This window comes from Epinephelus moara, chromosome 21 (assembly GCF_006386435.1).
Source record: "Epinephelus moara isolate mb chromosome 21, YSFRI_EMoa_1.0, whole genome shotgun sequence".
In the NCBI taxonomy this organism is placed as follows: Eukaryota; Metazoa; Chordata; class Actinopteri; order Perciformes; family Serranidae; genus Epinephelus; species Epinephelus moara.
Window position 1 is genome coordinate 24921515 of NC_065526.1, and position 20322 is coordinate 24941836.

Here is a 20322-nt window from a genome sequence, read left to right on the forward strand (position 1 = left end):
ATTTCACTGCTCTCATCAGTGCATTCTGCTGCAACAGGCAGCTGTTTTTTTTTTACATTTTAAAACTTTCTTATTGAAGGATTAATGTAAATCATACAATGCTACAATTGAAACTATGATTTTCCCTCCATTAATTTTAACAGTTTTTAGACTGTACCTTCCCAGCACTACAGGCCCAAAGTTAGCTATGAGCTGGTGAACATTGTGGAGCATTTAGCAGCTAAAGAGCCAGATGTTTAAGGTTCTGGTATTTCTGTTACAGAGAATCGTAAAGAAGGTGAAAAGAGACAGCCATGTACTTCCAAACATATCTCCAAGATGTAATTCATAGCACACACTGGTAACATGCACACACTGTCTTGAAATATTTTTCTAATCTGTTTTTTTCCCCCCTTTGTTCCGCAGCCTCAACTGCACTCCATGTGCAGGGCTTTGTCCCAAGGTATGTATGGGTCTGAAAACTGTGGACTCTGTAACAGCTGCCCAGGATCTAAGAGGCTGCACTGTTCTCAACGGAAGCCTGGTCATCAACCTGCGTGGAGGAAGTGAGTATCTGCGGTTTGTTCGGTGGAAAGAGATTACAGTATCAGCACACCAACAGAAAACAACAACAAAGCGACGATGATGCTGCACAAACCAGGAAATTACATCGAAAGAACACACAAAGAAACAACAACAGAAATTTAAAAAGAATAAGATAAAGTTTGAAATGCAAAAAGGAAATGAGATGGTATATATTAGTATTCTGTATGTTGGCACGATGGTAATGAGCTTTATGTGGGTTAAAGAATGCAAGAAACGTGTCATCTTTATAAGAGCTTAGTATAGTGAACTCGGTGTAGATTGACAGAATATACACTTGTGCATTTTTTGAGACTGTTTTTTTTTTTTATCTTTTAAACACTGAACATGCACATTAAGATAAAACACACATTTCCAATCATTCTGTCTAAAGAAAAAAATGTCAGTGCATGATTTCCAGATTATTCGAAAGAATGACTTTTATGCCTGTGCATTTTAAATTTAGCTATGAAAATATGAAAGTTGATAATGGACTGCAAATAATTATGTTCGTGTCCGCACAGCCAAAAGAGGGGAAATGTATTATTTATATTTTGCAAATAAAAGAAGACTTTGATTTAAAAGAAAAAAGATGAAACCAAAATTGAAAACACAGCAGAGCAGTGTTTGTTGCCAAAGCGCAGCTGCCGGGGAGCTTTTGTACTGAGCATGCTGGAGAATCAGAAGTGACTTCAAGGCTTGTGTCTTTTGGTTTTTCTGTAGACAACATAGCAGCTGAACTGGAAGCCAGCCTGGGCCAGCTGGAGGAGATCACTGGCTACCTGACAGTGCGACGTTCATACGCCCTCGTATCCCTTTCTTTTTTCCGCAAACTCCGTGTTATTCGTGGAGAGGAACAGGAAATCGGGTAAGACTCTGTCTTCTGTGCCTCGTCTCATCTTCGCCATGTCAGAGCCTCCTCCTGTAATTATGAGTTAAAAGCGGAAGGACTGACCTTTTCAAAATGTCTTTCTGTGGTAACTGTTTTTGGTTAGACGTTCCCAAATCATATATGAGGCTTCATTCAGACGAGGTGGAAGACGCTTGTAGCACAATGGGCTACACTTACAGTAGAAATGGCAAAGGATAGGCATATGATGCAAATTGTAGACTAACCATGCTGAAATACTTTTCTACTCAGGTTTCTCTTTCATGATATCCCCAGATGAAATGTCATTTGTATCGTGAAGAAAAAAGAAATATGTTTCATGTAATCTTGTGTGTTCTTTTCCAGGAATTACTCATTTTATGCCCTGGACAACCAGAACCTGCGGCAGCTTTGGGACTGGTCCAAACACAAGCTGACCATCCTCCAGGGACGCATGTTTTTCCACTACAACTCCAAACTCTGCATGTCTGAGATTCGCAAGATGGAGGAGGTGACAGGGACCAAAGAGCGGCAAGTCAAGAATGACATCGCCTCCAAGACCAATGGAGACCAGGCTTCATGTAAGGACCTCTGCTCTAAAGACATGACAGTTGTTGCACAGGTTACTGTGGCAACGGAAAACATAAGAGTTGGCCCTGGTACAGGCGCAAACATAGTCATATTATTGTTGTAATGGTCATTTCCTGTTCCTCTATGTTTGCAAATGTCTTCCAGCAGACTAATCACTGACACAGATTAACTGGGAACAACCAACAGAGCAAAGAGCCAAAAACTGTTAACGTGGTAACACAGTGACAGACGTATTGTACTATTTTTGTCCCTTATATCTTAAAGCTGGGGTGGGCGGTTTTCTGGAAAAGGGGTAAAAACAGCAGCTCTCTCCTCTCTGTCCTCAGCCCCTCCCACCAGACGAACACTGGCTTTGTAGAGTTGCATGCAGTGCATTCACTCAGCCTCTCCCTGTTCCACTCTCTCTCTGTTTATAAGACTGTAAATGAGTGTAAATTTGGTAGCTAGCGTCCTGCTGTTTCGCTCCCTGCTGCTGTGGACTACTTCGCTGGTAGGAGAGTGGGCAGTAGCTCTGGAGACCGTACTTAAGTCAGCCGTTGTAGCACATCGAAATCATCCAGTGCAAACCCTCCCAAGCGTTGGGTGTCACAGTGAGCTGGTGCTGGGTCTAACCTGTGTAGAGGCAGCAACAGAAAGTTCCCTGATGTAGCAGGGAGTCATAGCTTTCTGCTAACTGAAGGTCCATGCCTGTAAATCCCTTTGAGATTACATACAGTGATACAAGGCACTGCTTAAACATGAAGTTGAAGCTGCAGCCGTGAGCTGCTGACTCCAGTTAGCAGAATGCTACAGTAGTAGAAACTTTTTCTCTCTATCTCTGAAATGCTTCCTGATATTAACTCATTTTATTTTGTTTATTGTCACTATCTCTTTTCGACTTTCTTTTTGATAGGTCTGTCCTCCTTGATTTTGTTGTCATCGAACCAGGTTTTCACCATCAGAAGCAGTGCAGATGCATCTGCGTTCATAAAACAGCCAATAGGAAGGCCCTCTCTCTGACATGGCCTGTGATTGGCCAAAGTCCCCTTTACCAGCCTAGATTTTCTAAAGCCTGCAATCAGAGTCTAGAGGACGTGCGGAAGTCTAGTGTTTCCTCAGTCTGCTTGAATTACAACATGTTGAGAGGTTATTATGGGATATTTGCCCAGTGACACCAAAATAAAACTGCCTATCCCAGCTTTACCCCATGTTTGATTCAGGTTAAGAGATGGTGCAGGGATGAGTTCACTGTGCTTCCTTATAGATTAAGACAAGGGGATAGTCTCTCTTTTGTTTTTTGTTTTGTCTCCTTTATTAGTCTGACATAAGACAGAGGCAGTAAAGAGGAGAAGATGGAGGGGGATGGGATGCGTCATTATTTGGGATACGTCACTTGCTAGTAACCGAGATCGGGATCAGGGGACTAAGATTTGGCGCAGTTGTCTCACTTTTGTCTGAGGGAGGACCCACAGTGTCAGACTTTTAAATCTCTGGTCTTATCTTTACTTAATCTACTTAAAATGATTGAGTAGGTGGAGGTGGACCGCTGCTCCAGCACATCAGGGATATTTCATACTAAATCAGCAAATCCAGATGTTTCTTGACTAATATCTCGCTGTATCAGAGATTTAAAATTTTACATAATATCTTACCTTACTTTGAACTTTTTATTGCCTTTAACTGATGACTGTCTTTCTTCTCTCAGGTGAGAACCATGTGTTGAAGTTTACCCAGATTCGAACCATGAGCGATAAAATAATGGTTAAGTGGGAAGCCTTCTGGCCGCCAGACTTCAGAGACCTGCTGGGCTTCATGGTGCTCTACAAAGAAGCGTAAGTGAATCTACAACCATCACTCACAATCACACTTGGAGCTATGCCAGACAAATACTGTTTTCAGCTGCTTAAGTACTCAAAGATAAAGATGAATAGAGGCATATAGATCAGTTTGATATAGTGGTAATGTGATTTCCTGCTTTACTAACTCATTTAAAACACTTGCAGGTCAAACATAGAATATATCATATATTATACTGTATAACATAAATGTCTGAAATTGACGTGTCTTCAAATCATGACACCAGACTGACTGAGAGCTAATGTGAGAAAACATTTTAGATTCAATACCATAGGTGGAAAATTTGTGTATAAAGATCAGGTTGTTTGCTGTCTATTCAAAAAGCAACTGCCCGCAGTAACGTAATAATAATTAGTCTGTTCTCGTTTGTATGAATCAGATTTTATGAAAAAGTGTATGTATAATCAGGATGATATCTTGGCATATCTTCCTTTTGAAGAAGCATAATTTTGGGGGTCTCTCTGGCCTCTGATGTTTTGCAAGGCTCTTATCCTTTACTGACTAGTCAGGTAGAGACAATGATAAATTGCTGTAAAACATCAAACTGAATATCCTCTCTCAACTGGAACACAATTTAGGCCTACATAAAATAACAAGTTTTTCATTCATTCACTGTTATTGTTTTCCCCCCACAATAGACCCTTTCAGAACGTAACCGAGTTTGACGGGCAGGACGCCTGCGGCTCCAACAGCTGGGTGATTGCTGATGTGGACCCTCCGCGTCGAGCCACAGAGGGGGACAAAGAACAGTTCGAGCCAGGTCATCTCATCCTGCCACTGAAGCCCTGGACGCAGTATGCCATTATGGTGAAAACCCAGCTCTCAGCCTCTGACGAGCATCAGGTCCACGGAGCCAAGAGCGAAATCATCTATGTTCGCACAAACGCCACCAGTAAGACAGAGTTACATTTGTGTTGTTCACTGGCTCTTTAGTAAAAAAAAAAAAAAAAAAAATCTATATGATTTAATAAAATCTCTATATTAAATATTTATACACAATGTTGTTTTGAATTTGCAATCAGTCCGCTTTAGGACACTTATTAGGACACTTTTAGTGGACGTACATTGATGATGCGAACATGCCCAGACTGTTTCGCAGCTGCCAGCTATAGCGTTCTCACACAATACTGGACTAGTTCCAAAAATTGTCTTCTCCGTTAGTCAATTAGACACAAAAACGTGGGAAAATAGGGTCCAGGTTGAAAAATACAGAAGTTTCCCATTATGTAGCAGTACAGTGCAACGAAAATTCCCCTGCACATCCCTGTCTTCTGATTCAAGGGAGAATCAAGTAGCAGCCCTTCCATTAATCCATCGATATTGATGTTTTAAAGTACATTACGTGTAAATATAATATCAATATTTGCCACACTTAATCCCTTATCATCTGTCCCACGACTGCACTCACCTACCAAATATATATATATATATATATATATATTTATATATATATATATATCTACACTCGGTATTTGTAACCGCTTTTCCTGGTACAGGGTCGCGGGCGGGGCTGGAGCCTATCCCAACTGACACTGGGTGAAAGGGTTCAAGTCTGGACAGGTCGTCAGACTATCACAGTGCTGTCAGATAGACACACAGAGACAGACAACCAGTCCCGCTCACACCTACAGGCAATTTAGAGTCACCAGTTAACCTAACCTGCATGTCTTTGGACTGTGGGAGGAAGCCGGAGAATCAGGAGGAAACCCACGGCGACAGTGTTAACCGCTGCACCACTGCATTGCCCAACCTACCAAACAGAGCATGGAAATGAGAACTGGCCCTGAAGTATTGAAAATATTCTTGCTCGTAAAACAAAGTGGAAACACGAGGTTGAACCTCAAACCAAAGCCTTTTAGCCTCTATTAAAAGTTTGGAATATGGGAAGCTCCAGGTTACAGGTCATTAAGTTTCTGTAGAGGCAAACGGCTATTTCATCTCCTGTTCTAGGAGTGAACTATTTTTAGGGTCGTCTTGAATCCACATTTCTTGTAGTGTTACTATCATTGACTAGTGGACTCAGTGTTGTGTGTATCAGTGTGGCAGCTGCCAAAATGTCCTTGGCACAAGAACAGGGAATAGGAAGACAGATGGCACGATCTGCCTGGGGTGCCACCAACCAAAGGGGCGCTACCTCATGCAAGGTGTCTGCATCAGGCGGTCACGCAGCTATCATAAATCTCTTCCCCAGTACTTAATTGCACTCTGCCACCCACTGTGTGCATCGTGTGCAGTTTGAGTTTGTTGTAGTCATGATGGCCCGTCTAACTGGCTTCCTTTTACACAATGTGCTCTTTCTTCCTGATAAACCGCATCAAACATGACATCCCCCGCTCACACGCAACAGGCTCCCAGCAGAGATTCATCACTCAGTCAGCCAGCCGTGTCAAGAGAGGGTTGTTTTCTATCCGTCTGGCAACCGCTCCAGGTTCCTGGTCTGTGTCATGTCTAACCAGCATACCTCGTCAGAAGGGCAAAGCTGTCATTACAAATAAGCTGTTGCTGGTGAAACGTAGTCTGACAATGCAGTCGGACGAGTGTGTTACACCGTCATGAAACGGGGACAACACAATCACAAGCTCGGGTCTCTGTGCCTCCTTAGGGTTCAGTCTGACATTCCCACGCACCTCTCCTTCCTCTCATTTAGTCTCCTCCTTGCAAACTTTTCTCATGAAGTACAAACGTCAACACTTTGTTCAACGATATATTTGTCTTCTCAGAACTCCACTTCAGGCCAGGACACTTTTAGAATAAAAAAAAGTGTCTCTTATTTTGCCGCCCACTCGAAAATCTGATTCATACATCTCCTGAAAAGACGGCTCACCAGACAATCAGATATACGGCGATGCCAGTCAGTGTTCATGCCACAAGCTGGTGACCTGTTTTTGTACCTGCAGCACAGTAGACATACTTTGTTGTCAGCTGCCCACATTGTTGCAAATGAAAGCTCATAAAACACATTTAGATGTATAATGGAACAAAAAAACAGTCTGTCATGAAACAGTGGTTATGAAGCTGCCAAATACATTTTAAGCTCCATTTATTTCTCACCAGCAACAAACACTTTGTGCCAGAGTCCACGTCCTGTTGTTGCAAATCACACACTGACTCATGTTCATTATGTCCCCTGTATTAGCGCTGTTAATCTGTGTTTACTAAGTAGGATCAAATAAAGAATTGGAAAACATACGTCACATTGCAGTTTGTTTTGCAACTTGAAATTATTCTGCGGTCATGCTGTGTCTTAATTTGATACTGAAATAAATAAGCTATTACATGAACTAGAGGGAAAATAGCATGTTACATAAACATTGTCAACAAGTTAAAACAGATGTAAAATAAATAAAGCATTAATTTAAACTAAAACTACATTGAAAAATAAGGTTAAGAAAACACAGCAAAGCAATTTTAGTTACATATTAATGAGAATGTCGAATCAATAGTGATAAAACAATGAAGAAATGTTTAAGAATAAATGGAAATAATCTGAAATATATTTTCTAGCAGCAAAAGTTTTGAAAGATACAAAATACCACACATGCTGAAATGACTGAAAACTAAAGCTGAAACTAAACATGTTTTGATAACTTAACACTTGAAGAAGAGGCAGCACTGGAAATCTCCATTAAACTGAAACTGAAATAAAGATAAACATCAATGAAAAGTCAAAAACTAAGAGAAAGATGGCATTAAAATATCTTGCAAAAATGTACACATTATAAACAAAACAGAGTGTAGGAAGTACTACTAAAGATGAGTATGTTGTTTATTTTGGTTTTCATCCACTCATCTCAGTGTGAACTGGAACATCCAGCACCCATTTCAATCACTCAGATGTATAAAGGCAAAACACCCACATCAAATAGTGCAATAAGCAAAAACAAAAACTGTATGGACCCAGAGCAGGCAGCTGTTGGTTTAAAGAGCAACGCCCTGCCAGTAAGTATGTTCCATTAGTGATACTGAAACATGAAATGCAAATTAGATTGACTGATCTGACTGAGAAGCCGAGGATGCTATCAGCAGACAGCCTGTCACTCAAAGCAGCCCTGCTTTTAATTATGCGTGACTTAAAGCCTTACAAAATGTAAATGGTGAGTCATATAAAAACTCACCCTTCTTACAGTTGTCATGAAGGGGGAATTAGCTATCAAGAGCAAAACAGATTTTGTACCAGGCTGTAAACATGTTTATATCTACTGTAAAGTTGGGCATTTTAACGTTTGTGTCTTTGTGGATTTACTGGCGTCTGGAGTTGGCCTCAAGTGGCCATTAGAGGAACTGCAGTTGTTGGCACTTCCGCGATGAGGTTGTCGCTTGATATTAACGCTGTCTCCATGACTTTATCCTTATTTTTTTCTTTTTTCTCAGTAATTGTTTTGTAAAAAGTAGTGCAAAAATCAGCAGCTAGTTCTTCCCATCGTCCACCATATTTATTTACTCTTAAGTCACGTTAAATTGTGAGAGTTTTTATCACTAAAAAAAATTGTCTTGTCAACATTTTAGGCCACAGTTTAGACCCCTGGCTGTTCAGTGTCATTGTAGGTTATTAAGTGCTTCCTCTGACAGTTAATTCATGTAACTATAGAGGAATGGATTTATTTGACTTGAGTACATGTACCCATTAGGACCTAAGTTCTAAATATTTTTAAGATTTTAACATTTTTATGCCTACGTGCACTCGTGCAGGCGATAGCTGTGGCCTGAGGCTTTGTGTTTTCAGGTTGTCCATTCGTCCCATTCTTATGAACATGATATTTCAAGAACACCTTGAAGGGAATTTCTTCAAATTTAGCACAAACATTTACTGTGACTCAACTTTGAACTGATAAGAATATTGTGGTCATGTTTTTTTGCTGTAACTCTTGCGCTTAGTATGACAAATCTTCACACAAATGTCTAACAGGATAAAATGATGAAATTATGACATTTTATATTGAAAAGGTCAAAGGTCAACTTCACTGTGGCATGATACTGTTGTGCAAAAACACATTTGGCGATTACTCAACATCATATCTCAGAAACAGAAGGGAAAACATTTGGTTAAATACAGTCAATTGGTGACACTAATCTTGGGTGACCAACTTCAAACTGTGCTGATTGTATAGATCTGTGCTGCCGGGGGAAGATGTGGGTGAAGCATCCATGTTTTCACAGATATGGATGTAAACTGTAAGTGCAACTTGACCCTTATATGCACAGAGGCATACAACAGCAAGGCAGTAGTTCTAGTTATTTATGAGTTTTGTTTATGTGCTTTGTGTTTCATAACATAAATCATTATTTGTCCCAAGGAAATCTGCTGTGCAGCAGCTGCATTATAAAGTATTTTTGTCGTGACAGTTTAGACACCAGCTGCCCTCCAGAGACAAATACAGGCATAAAAACACAAGGATGCTTCAAGAGGCCCTTCACAGCAATAACCATCCCTCTTTATTAAACCTCTGCGTTTCTGTGATGTCTCCACAGAGCCGTCAGTCCCACTGGACCCCATTTCCTCGTCCAACTCTTCCTCCCAGATCATCCTTAAGTGGAAACCTCCCAACGACCCCAACGGCAACATCACTCACTACCTGGTCTTCTGCCAGCGCCAGCCCGAAGCCAGCGAGCTCTACAAGTTTGACTACTGTCAGAAGGGTGAGCCACATTGTTTGTGGTTGTCTCGTTGTTGTGTCTGCGTCTGTTTCGGTGGTTTTGTGTGTCTGAGAGTGAGAGACCGAAAGAATGTCTTGTGCCATCTTTTCATCAGAAGAGCTTCTCTCACTCAAAAGCTCTTGGCTACTTTAAGTTGCTCCACTCAGCTCCCAGGACACTCTGTGATTTGATTAACCTTGATGGGTGATTCATATCAAGATTTTATTTACAGTTTCCAAATATATATCAAGCCACCTTATATTCACATTAACTGGACAAAAGCACACAGTCTTAACGACCACCCCACAAACAGACTTAAAGCAATAAAGCCAAAACAAACAAACTCAGCCTCATTGTCTCGATGGATTTTTATCTTACTCAGGGTTCCCACACATCCTTAAAAAGCCCTAAAAGGCATTGGATTCATCAATCTAAAAATAAGGCCTTAATTGGTATTAAGTGTCTTAAATCAATCTTAGAAATCATTAATTTTCCTAAATAATATACTGAATGCCTCTCACATTTACGTCACATAGATCAGGATAGTGAAACCAACAGCTCTAGTATTTTGTTTTTGGCTGGGATGCTCAGAGCAGAGGATCCACTATCTGCCAGCTAGCTGTCACTGTGCCCCGGATGACATGGAGAAGTGCGGATTCAATGGAAATTGACCATTTAACCAAGATTTTGGGGCATCGTTGAAATCTGTATAAAGCAATGAATGCATACGAGGCTTTGGGTTTTTATGCAAAAGGTTTTTCGAACGGAGCACAAACAGAATCAAGGCAGAGTGAGAAACACAAAATTGACAAAGAAATGTATTATGTCACAGTTAACATTTTGAGATATATATATGATTAATGTTGGCTCATTTTCTCCTTTTTTCTGCTAGTTTGGTGATTGTAAAATAGGTCTAATTTTTCACAAGGGTTTAATAAGCTGTAAAACCCTGGCTGAACTTTCATAACCAAAAGAGTAGTGTGTAATTTTTTAATTAAAATGTAAATATTAAAATCATCTAAACTGGGTAAAAAATATCCAAATTACAACAGCAATATGTCAGACTCTGTGTTCATGATGTTACAGCAGGATGAAGAGAAGAGTGCAGTTTGTAAAACAATTTTATCTTTGAGAGCATTTTAATCATAGTGAACCCTATGAACCGTGTGTTACTGTCAACCCGCTGAGCAAGAAAATCAAGTGCAGTTAAGGTGAATCATTTGTTTTGGTAGTATTATGTAGCTTAAACAACATCAAACCTGGCAATGGGACAATCAGGATCTTCCTCTCACTCCGGCTCGGGTTCAGGCAAAGTTCAGACATTCATCTTGGTTGAGTTATTCCTGTTGCAGCCTGACCTACGTAGATGCCCTGCCATCAGTGCCCCCTCCATGTAAGCGCACAACCAAGCCCAAACTTTCCTCTTTGAACTCCCATAACTCCCACACATCCGGAGAGATGGGAGTCTGCAGGGAGGTCGTGTCACTGGTAATTTATCTCCACTAGAGAGGGTGAGGACCTGGGGATGACAATGACAGACATGCTCCTCAGGCGTGTGTATAAGTGTGTATGTCGGGGGGAGGAGTGTGTACATGGGTATTTGTGCATAAAACTGAATTATGTGTCTGTGTTTATAGCACCAGTCATCCCATTCACTCTGACTTTTTTTCCCTCTCTGGTTGCCCCGTGTCACTCCACTTCACCAGGGATGAAGTTGCCGTCACGAGTGCCCACTCAGGTGGACAGTGACGAGGAGCAGAAGTGGAACCAGACGGAGGAGCAGGGCCAGGGGACACGATGCTGCGCCTGCCCCAAAACCGACAAGGAGCTCAAGAAGGAGAAAGAGGACTCAGAGTACCGCAAAACCTTTGAGAATTACCTCCACAACGAAGTCTTTGAGATCAAGTAAGACAACTGACAACAGAATTTTCTTTACAAGAATTAAATGTAAAAAAAAAAAACCATAGCATTTCCTATCTTTATTATCCATGAACATTGTCCTCGAGAGAATTGTATTTCAAGGTTTAAGTCAAGTTGGATTACATCAGAGACTTTTCTTTGTCTTCATGTTGTCAAACTCAATCCAGTTCAACATATCTTGCAGTTTAGCATCCCGCCCAACACATTAAAGTTCGCATGCACCATCTTGTGTTTGGTATTTGGATCATGCTGAGCCCTCTCATAAAAGAGCAGTATGAGTATTAGGACTAAATCAAATAATGTCACTAAATTCTTCCCTGTTATATTATACTGGAGTACTGGGATTCAGCTTAACTTGCCGTCAAACCCATCTGCTTATCACTTGCACGGAAAACAGTTGTTGCAAACAGCAAAATAAAAAGCAGACTGTTGTAGAGAGGGACAAGATGTGATATGATTTCAATATGGAGCCAACAGAGCACATTTTCAGACGTAGTGTTGCACTCAGATATAAACACTGAAAGTGACAGAAATAGTTGTGCAACAGAAAATAAAGGAACTGCAGAAATAAGTTCAAATTCTAGCTCCATTCTCCCCGCCGCACAGCTGGTCAATCATGTTGTGCAGTGGGTGTGAATGTCAGATTTGGAAAGTTACAGAATTTGTCAGACACAGATGGGGGGTAATCCCAAATACAGGGGATTTCCAAAGCTACTTGACCATCCGACAAGCAGTTCTCAGAGCAGAGTACTGGCAGTTTAACCCGTTATATGATAGTGGCTCCAACTACTGCCCCCTGCATTTCATTCTGTTTCATCTTTCTTTATGATATGTATTTTATTATGAATGTTTCACATTTTTTAAACATTAAAAAGAAACACGTATGACAAACATCATGTAACTCTTCACAGAATAAAATAAGATAATATATTTTTTAAAAGAAATTAATTAAATTAAATAAACAGAATTTAATAAATGCAAAGAATGCTGCAACGTTTCAACAGGTCCTTAGTAAAATTAAGATGCCAGATTTTCCAAATAAAATATTCTATATAATATATAGACTTGTTGTACCATAAACATAAGCAGGGGTCTGTTTTCATCTTTTGAACTTTTAAATATTGCTTCTATCCTCTAAATGTCTCCTGCTGTTGCCTTGCTTTGTTCAGACGCTCAAGACAGCGGCGTTCCGTGATGGGCATTGCCAACAGAACGCACCCCTTCCTCACCACCGCCCCCAGCCCACCCCAGGGCACGGACATCCCTGAGGATGAGGAAACCTTTGAAAGCACCAAGACGGTGGTCACGGTCCATGCAAAGGAGTCCACTGTCATCTCAAACCTGCGACACTTCACCAGCTACCAGATTGAGGTCCACGCCTGCAACCACCCGACCGACCCGGCCCGCTGCAGCATGGCAGCGTATGTCAGCGCCCGTACGATGCCTGAAGGTTAGGAGACACTGATAGCTTGTTGGGTTTTTTTCTCCCTGCATACTATTAAGGCTAAGTCCTTACTGCAGTGGCACGGGTTCAGGCTTGGCCCAGGACACTGCAGAAAGGTCTTAGCCTTAATAGTATGTGTTCTACCCACTGAGCTACTTTCTTTTGTTACTGTGACTAAGAAGGGAAGAGTGGGTCTATTTAATAAAATCACATCATCATCATCATCATCATCATCATCATTGAGGGTCGCAGCTACCTCAGCTTGGAGATGTTGTTGATGTGAATCTCCTGCAGCTCTCAGGCTCTTAAAATTTATGGTGTCTCATCCTCCTCTATCACAGTTTTTTCCTCCTGTGGGCTCAATCTTGATAAAGAAAGAAAACCTTTTTGGAAAACTCTTATTTCTTAGAAAACTGTGCATCTTCAGAGGCCATGCCATGCTGCATGAGTACGTGACAAAACACCAACTGTGTGTAACAATCCTGGCTTTCTCCTCATCCCATCCATAACTGATAGCCCATTGGTTTACATTAAATTAATTTTTTAAGTCACTTTAAGTAAGTTTTTAAGTCGTCCACCGATTTAACGTGGCACTAACATTTTCAAACTCAACGCAGTAGAACCAGAAATACCCTCTTTTTTTATTCCACACATTCTTCTTCTGTGTCAAAACCTGACTCCTACATTACCCACGATGCACCACAACCACTGACAATTTGGTTGGTTATTCGGGTGTGTCATACAAGTAGTGGCTAACGTAGCCTCAAGCAGAAATGAGGAGTGGGCTACAGAGGTCTCTGGAAAGCTGACCTCTTTCTAACTCCACACCCTCTGATTTGTTTTCAGTTGTCAAACTTCTGGCCCTCAGCCACAGTTGAATCAGACTTCACCCAACTGACTCTAAAGCCACAAAGGCAACTTTTTTCACAGTAGCACCCCCTGTGATGTGAAAACAAACTATGACATGTAAAACTGGTGGCATTCCCCTTTAACTGGTCCAAGGTGTAGGCTTGAAATTGATCCCTTGCTGGCAACTGGATTCACCTCCATCTCTTCTCCCATTTATTCCAAACAAACCTGGGTTTTAACAAAGACATTATTCATGAAACTATGTGACTTTGTTCTCTGCAGACAAAGCTGATGACATCGAGGGTCCCATCACTTACGAGGTGACAGAAAATTCAGTGCACATCATGTGGTTGGAACCGCTGGCCCCTAATGGTATGATCATCCTGTACGAGGTCAACTACAAGAGACTGGGAGACACTGAGGTGAAGAAACACACACACACACACACACACACACACACACACAGCTCCGTCATGCTGTTAGTGCTTTAGTGTTTTGAGTCGTTGGGTCACTGAGTACATGAGTTCACTGTAAGTTCGCCACAACACATAATCACTCGCTCTTACTCAGAAAGAACTTTTTATATTTCCCTTTCTCATTAAACGCAACAGCTCGAGCTGCTAATGAAACACAATATTACTGAGAGTCAAATTAAATGTATCCATCCGAAAACTACCATGCAGCACAGACAATAAGAGATGCAATACTCATTACTTGGCTTGCATTTTGAAACTTGGCCCTATGCGCTGACTAATTTAGTTGATAAACTTAATGAAGAAGCACCGTGTTTTAGTTGCTATGGAGACAGAACTACAAAACATCTGGCAGATGGTGCAGACTGGTGTTTGCTGTGGAAAACAATTTAAAAAAAACAGCTCAGATGTTTCCACAGTGGAAACATAAATAACATGATACAGTATCCTATACAATGAGTCAAAACTTTATTTTAAACCTGGAAATTATGAAGCAGCCGTTTGTCATGCGATGGCTCTTTCTGATCTTCACCGTTGTTCCCCTGCAGGAGCTGCACTACTGCGTGTCGAGGAACATGTACAAAGTGACCCGTGGTTGCAAGCTGAAAGTGATGCATCCTGGGAATTACACGGTGAGGATCCGGGCCACCTCGCTGGCTGGGAACGGATCCTGGACTGAGCCCACGTACTTCTACGTCCAGGATGCAAGTAAGTCTCAATCTGCCATGACGGTAGAGCAGCCAAAGACTCAAGCTGTGTTCCAAATCTATACAGCATGCTGATTCTTTACAGTACGTCCCACATACTAATAGTCAGAGTGAACTGTTTTAGCCAGAACAATATCACCATATTTAACTATTTTATACTAACAGGAAATGATACAGTACGCCGATCACAACTGTTTATCTGAAATGGGACAGGTTTCAGATGATAACTGAAAACTGTGGAGCATTCACACTTGAAGTAAACATGTAAATGCAGTTGTAAATCTGCTGTTACTTAACCTTATAATTTTGCTATCTTCTTAATTTTATAGGGCATATTCATGTATGAGCTGCTGTCAGAAATCTTAAAATTCCTCCAAGGATTTAATGTAAACATATGGAAAAGCAAAATCTTGCACATAGAAGCCTGGTATGAGAACAGAGTATAGTAGTATCAGTCCTCTGTCCCAGGATCTAAAGATGCTACGCATTTACTCGAAGCAGATTATCTTCATATTGATCCTAGCTGCAGTTAAATGTGTGGGTTACATTAGAGCTTGTTGTTGTCCTTCAGCTGAACTGTGACTCACTGTCTGGCTGGATTTGTTGAACAGGTGATCCTCTCCACATCGTGAAGATCGTCATCGGGCCGGTCATCTGCTTCATTCTGCTCCTGTTTGTGGCTGTGGCAGGATTTGTTATGTTTAAGAAGAAGTACGCTATTATCACATCCTGTTCAATATGTTCACTCATTTTCTTATGAATTCATATTTTTTCAGTGTTGATAAATACTTTTCTTTTTCTTCTTCCAGTCAAACTCAAGGGCCTAGTGGTCCCATCTATGCCTCTTCCAACCCAGAGTATCTCAGTGCTAATGACGGTAAGTCAAGAGTTTAAACCATTTGATCAATAATATATAAGATTACTTTTTACAGTAAGATTTGATTTAAGGGATTAAGGTGCTTTACACAAACACTACACATCCAAGGTACAGTGGCTAAGGAGGTACTATATGGGGACTACAAGAACTGGGACTGATTAACTTGGGCTGCTTACGTTTTCTCCTACAAGTTTTGAATGCCAGTAGAGATTGCTGATAATGAAAACAGCAGTAAGAAAGTTTATGAAAAGTCCTTTCTCAGTAAAACACACCCAGCAAAGACATCTCCAGTGTAAACCCTCTGTTCACCAGTCATTGCTGTCTCTCATAGTAAATTAAATATCATATACAAAGATTGTTTACTGTCTTGGTCACTACACACTAATATGTTTATAAATTGTCTTTATCACTAAGGCCTTGTCTATACATACTCAGGTATATTTGAAAACCTTGCTTTTTTGTGCATTTGGCCTTTTATCCACGCACAAACTGCTTTTTAGGACCCTGAAAACTGATCTTTTGTAAAAACTCAGGACAGTGTTGACGTGCCAATAGTGAAAACAGTTTTTTTTGTGTCGTTATCTATTTTGTGAGGTGTCACAAATGAGGCGACATGTAGTGTAATGGCGGACGTCACCAAAGTAGCATTGACTCTAGTCCTGTTAACAGGCCTTTTTATATGTTTGCACATAAATGTACAGCTACTCTTCCACTATGCAGAGGTTTACAGAGGCGTCAGGTCATTGCTCCAGGTAGCCTTCCCTGTAATAGCTTTTTACCAGGCTTTTAATTGGCGGATATCATTTTCATCTTTGCATTGCTGTAAGGTTTCGGTTATATCTCCTCCTGTTGTTTTGGCATTTGGAAATTTTTGAGAACAAAAGAGGGGACAAACCTGTTTTCAAAAAGACCTGTGTACATGAGGACTAGGCCTTAATTGCACTTAAAGACTGGTAATTGGAACTAAAAATTGATTCGTTCATGTTATCACTCTTAACTGTCTGATTTTAATGCCTTTACATGCTCTTTAGGAATCTGACTATTCCCAGATTTTACACAAAACAACACAATTTCTGTAACTTGAATGAAAAAAATGCATTTTGCTGTAAGAAATTCTGTTCAGACAGGTATATTTATCTCAGGAGAAATCTTTATATGGCAGATGATTTGTGCATGTGCAGCTGACAAAGTCACACTGGATTTTTACAAATTAAGATTTGGCTCAGCAAGGAAAATTGTGCTTCCTCTGTAAAAGACAAAACATGTCCAAAATCTCTTCAAGCTGCAGCATCGAACTAACACAAACCAGATTTATTTTTAATTTTAACATTTACAACACAAAAGTAACATAACACCAGTGTTTGAAAGATAAAAGAGAACAGAGGAGAAATCTGACGGATGAACTGCATGATCACATCATCCAAGTTCTTATGATTTGTGTGTAACAAACTCCTGTAAATGTGCTCACAGTGTACGAGGAGGACGAGTGGGAGGTGGGCAGAGAGAAGATCCACATTTTGAGGGAACTGGGTCAAGGTTCCTTCGGCATGGTCTACGAGGGCATCGCCAAGGACATCATCAAGGGCGAGGGGGAAACGCACGTAGCGGTGAAGACGGTGAACGAGTCGGCCAGCCTGAGAGAGAGAATCGAGTTCCTGAACGAAGCCTCGGTCATGAAGGCCTTTAGCTGCCACCATGTGGTAAGGAGAGACGTCATCTTTGGAAAAACGCCTTATACAAGTTGTTAGTTTTGGTCAATGAAGATGTGTAACAGTGCTTGGATAGCTGTGACTCAATAAACCCCATCGGTATGTTTGAACTCTCAATAATTTGACACAGTACTGATCTAGAACAGTAAGTACTAAATGTCCCATCATGTGCTCATACCTGACCTGTCATACATTACGCTGTGTTAAGGGCAGCAGTGTCACCTTGCTGTAACCAGACCAGTTGTCTGTCAGATAATGTGATCGAACCATATTAAAATGAAAACTCCCATCCTTGTCTTCCAGGTGCGTCTCCTGGGTGTTGTGTCTAAAGGCCAGCCCACCCTGGTGGTGATGGAGCTGATGACCCACGGAGACCTGAAGAGCTTCCTGCGCTCTCTGCGACCTGATGCCGAGGTAATGAGGTTACAAGACTCACCCAATCTGAAGTGTTTGAGTGACACTCATATTTGTCTTAAGTTTGGTGAACTTTGAGATGCTCTTATCGTCTGCCATGTGCATCTTTTTCTTCCTCTCACTTCTGCTTATTATGTAGATAAACAATGCTTCAGTCCTTTGATTCATTTTCTTACCAGTATGCACGTTTTTGGTGGTTTCTTTTTATCTATGCACGGGGAATTACTTTCACAATAAACAGCATAAAAACAGGACTACTGAACTCTCAGTGGTTTACACACACATAGTCAAAGATTCGCAGCGAAACAAACCGTTGTAGAACTTATCAGTGAAAAGTTTGTTGGTATAAACTGACCTATCTGAGCTTGACTGAAGCCGGCTGATGTTGTCACCTGTGACTCAGCTTGTTATGTCACAAGCGGCTGGTTTAAGAGCGTAAGGCACATCACCTCTTTCAACAGCCAGTTAGCTTGTAGCCAAGTTAGCTGGCCAAGTCAGTTACAAACATAAGTAGGTTCCCCTGCTGTGGCTGACAACAGCACTTCGTCCCCACCGAGCCTGAGTCTGTCACACACACATACTTGTTACTTGTACCTGAAAAGCCTGAAGTTAGAATGGAAGTACAGAGAGTCATTGCTATGGAGACGATACAGCATTTTAACTCTTCTTGTCGTGAATCTTTGGTCTGAACGGGCTTAAGATCCTCTGCTGCTCTTATTGTAACTTACTTTCAATGTAAAACCGTAGCAGGTCTCCAGCTTCTGTCTGGGCTCAAGACTAGCCACAGATTTACAAACACAGAACAGTTTCTGGGTTTATATTAACCAGCAGTTAAAACAGTACCGATTGTAATGTAACTAAATGAGGGACTCCGTGGCCTAATATGAATCTGTTTGCGTGGCGTTATCATAATAACTCAAACCACTTTACCTTTTCAATTACCACTGGAAAAAATTACATTCCACATTGGATTTGCTTTTGATTTGTGCACAGATGACTTGTATGTGCAAAGTGTTGTTCTATTTAAGTGTGTAAAGATGCAGATGGTCCTTGGGTTGAATAGGAGGGCTGAACTCTTTGATGTTGACAGAAGAGTTTAACAGTCAGCAGCAGGCTCATTTGGAGATGAACAGCAGGCCTCCACACTGACTGAAAAGATACTGCCACTTAGCAGTTCAAGTCAAGTGTGATGATGAACTTTTCATTGTAATAAACCTGAGTGTTGTTTTTTATGTTTTTAAGTGTTAAAATATGAGTTGCTGAGAGTTGGCAGATCAGAAATTAAAAATATGTCATGTTTCCATCAGAACAACCCTGGACGTCCACCACCCACTCTGAAGGAGATGATCCAAATGGCCGCTGAAATCGCAGACGGCATGGCTTACCTTAACGCCAAGAAGTTTGTCCACAGAGACCTGGCAGCCAGAAACTGCATGGTGGCTCACGATCTCACCGTCAAAATAGGAGGTAAGTTTTAGCACAACAGGCTATAAAGAGTTTTCGACAACAATGCATGTTGCTACTTACGTCCCTGTGACAGCAGTATTTACCCACGTAGGAGTCATTTTAAAAATAGAGGTCAATTTAATATTGTTGCTGTAGATTTGACACTAGTTGTCTTCTCGTCCTGTGCAGAGCAAACAGTTTGTGATTGTGTTGTCAGAAAAATGCTAATAGACATTTGTTACTTGCATCAATAATTGACAATGCCTGGATGGTGAGCAATAAATCCGCCACATAAAGCTAATTAAAGTTCAATTTAGTTTCCCTAGACGTGAGGTGTGTTGTGTTTACTAGATGCATTAATGCCATCCTATCTTTGCAGCCCCACAGTGGCTTTAAGTTTGTACATAGCCATTAAAGCCCATATATTTATTCTGTATTTTATCTGTATTACCAAAGCAGGTAAAACACACCTGAGAAGCAACAGGGAATACGTGGGGCTTAAATGACGAATTAAAATGTATTAACCCCCTCATATAAAACTTAGTAACATCAGTGTAGGTTTGACTGTAACTAATGAAAATCGTTTTTTCCTCCCAGACTTTGGTATGACCAGAGACATCTACGAGACCGACTACTACAGGAAGGGAGGGAAGGGCCTGCTGCCCGTCAGATGGATGGCACCTGAGTCTCTGAAGGACGGAGTCTTCACTGCACATTCAGACTGCTGGTCAGTGGCACCTCTGATTTTGGGTTTATGTGTTGCCGTAGGTGCTGTACATAGCATAACATTGTTCTGAGTGACAGCTGATGTTCAGTAGTATCTTACACAGGAGAAGTAAATGTGAAGAAATCAAGGTTCGTGAAGGACATTCACAAAACTTGATTATTTTTAATAGAGCAAAAAATAAAAGTTGATTTATCAGTAAACGTTTTATGGATTCTTAAGAGGCAAGTAGAAAAAAACCTACTGATTTGTTTTCTGAGTTTGATCTA

The 20322-nt window shown here is 40.9% G+C and overlaps 1 protein-coding gene across 1 annotated transcript in view; it reads left to right on the forward strand.

The window, feature by feature from the left end:
* Positions 1-20322, forward strand: part of insra (insulin receptor a) — a 62215-nt gene that overhangs the window by 38212 nt on the left and 3681 nt on the right. Inside the window, exons 4-19 of the mRNA XM_050074616.1 lie at positions 406-545; positions 1285-1429; positions 1796-2010; positions 3705-3831; positions 4495-4748; positions 9326-9493; positions 11197-11395; positions 12580-12860; positions 13986-14125; positions 14725-14884; positions 15495-15594; positions 15693-15760; positions 17231-17460; positions 17773-17883; positions 19191-19350; positions 19927-20056. Coding sequence (XP_049930573.1) covers positions 406-545; positions 1285-1429; positions 1796-2010; positions 3705-3831; positions 4495-4748; positions 9326-9493; positions 11197-11395; positions 12580-12860; positions 13986-14125; positions 14725-14884; positions 15495-15594; positions 15693-15760; positions 17231-17460; positions 17773-17883; positions 19191-19350; positions 19927-20056 — 2628 coding nt within the window. The remainder of the gene's footprint in view (positions 1-405; positions 546-1284; positions 1430-1795; positions 2011-3704; positions 3832-4494; positions 4749-9325; positions 9494-11196; positions 11396-12579; positions 12861-13985; positions 14126-14724; positions 14885-15494; positions 15595-15692; positions 15761-17230; positions 17461-17772; positions 17884-19190; positions 19351-19926; positions 20057-20322) is intronic.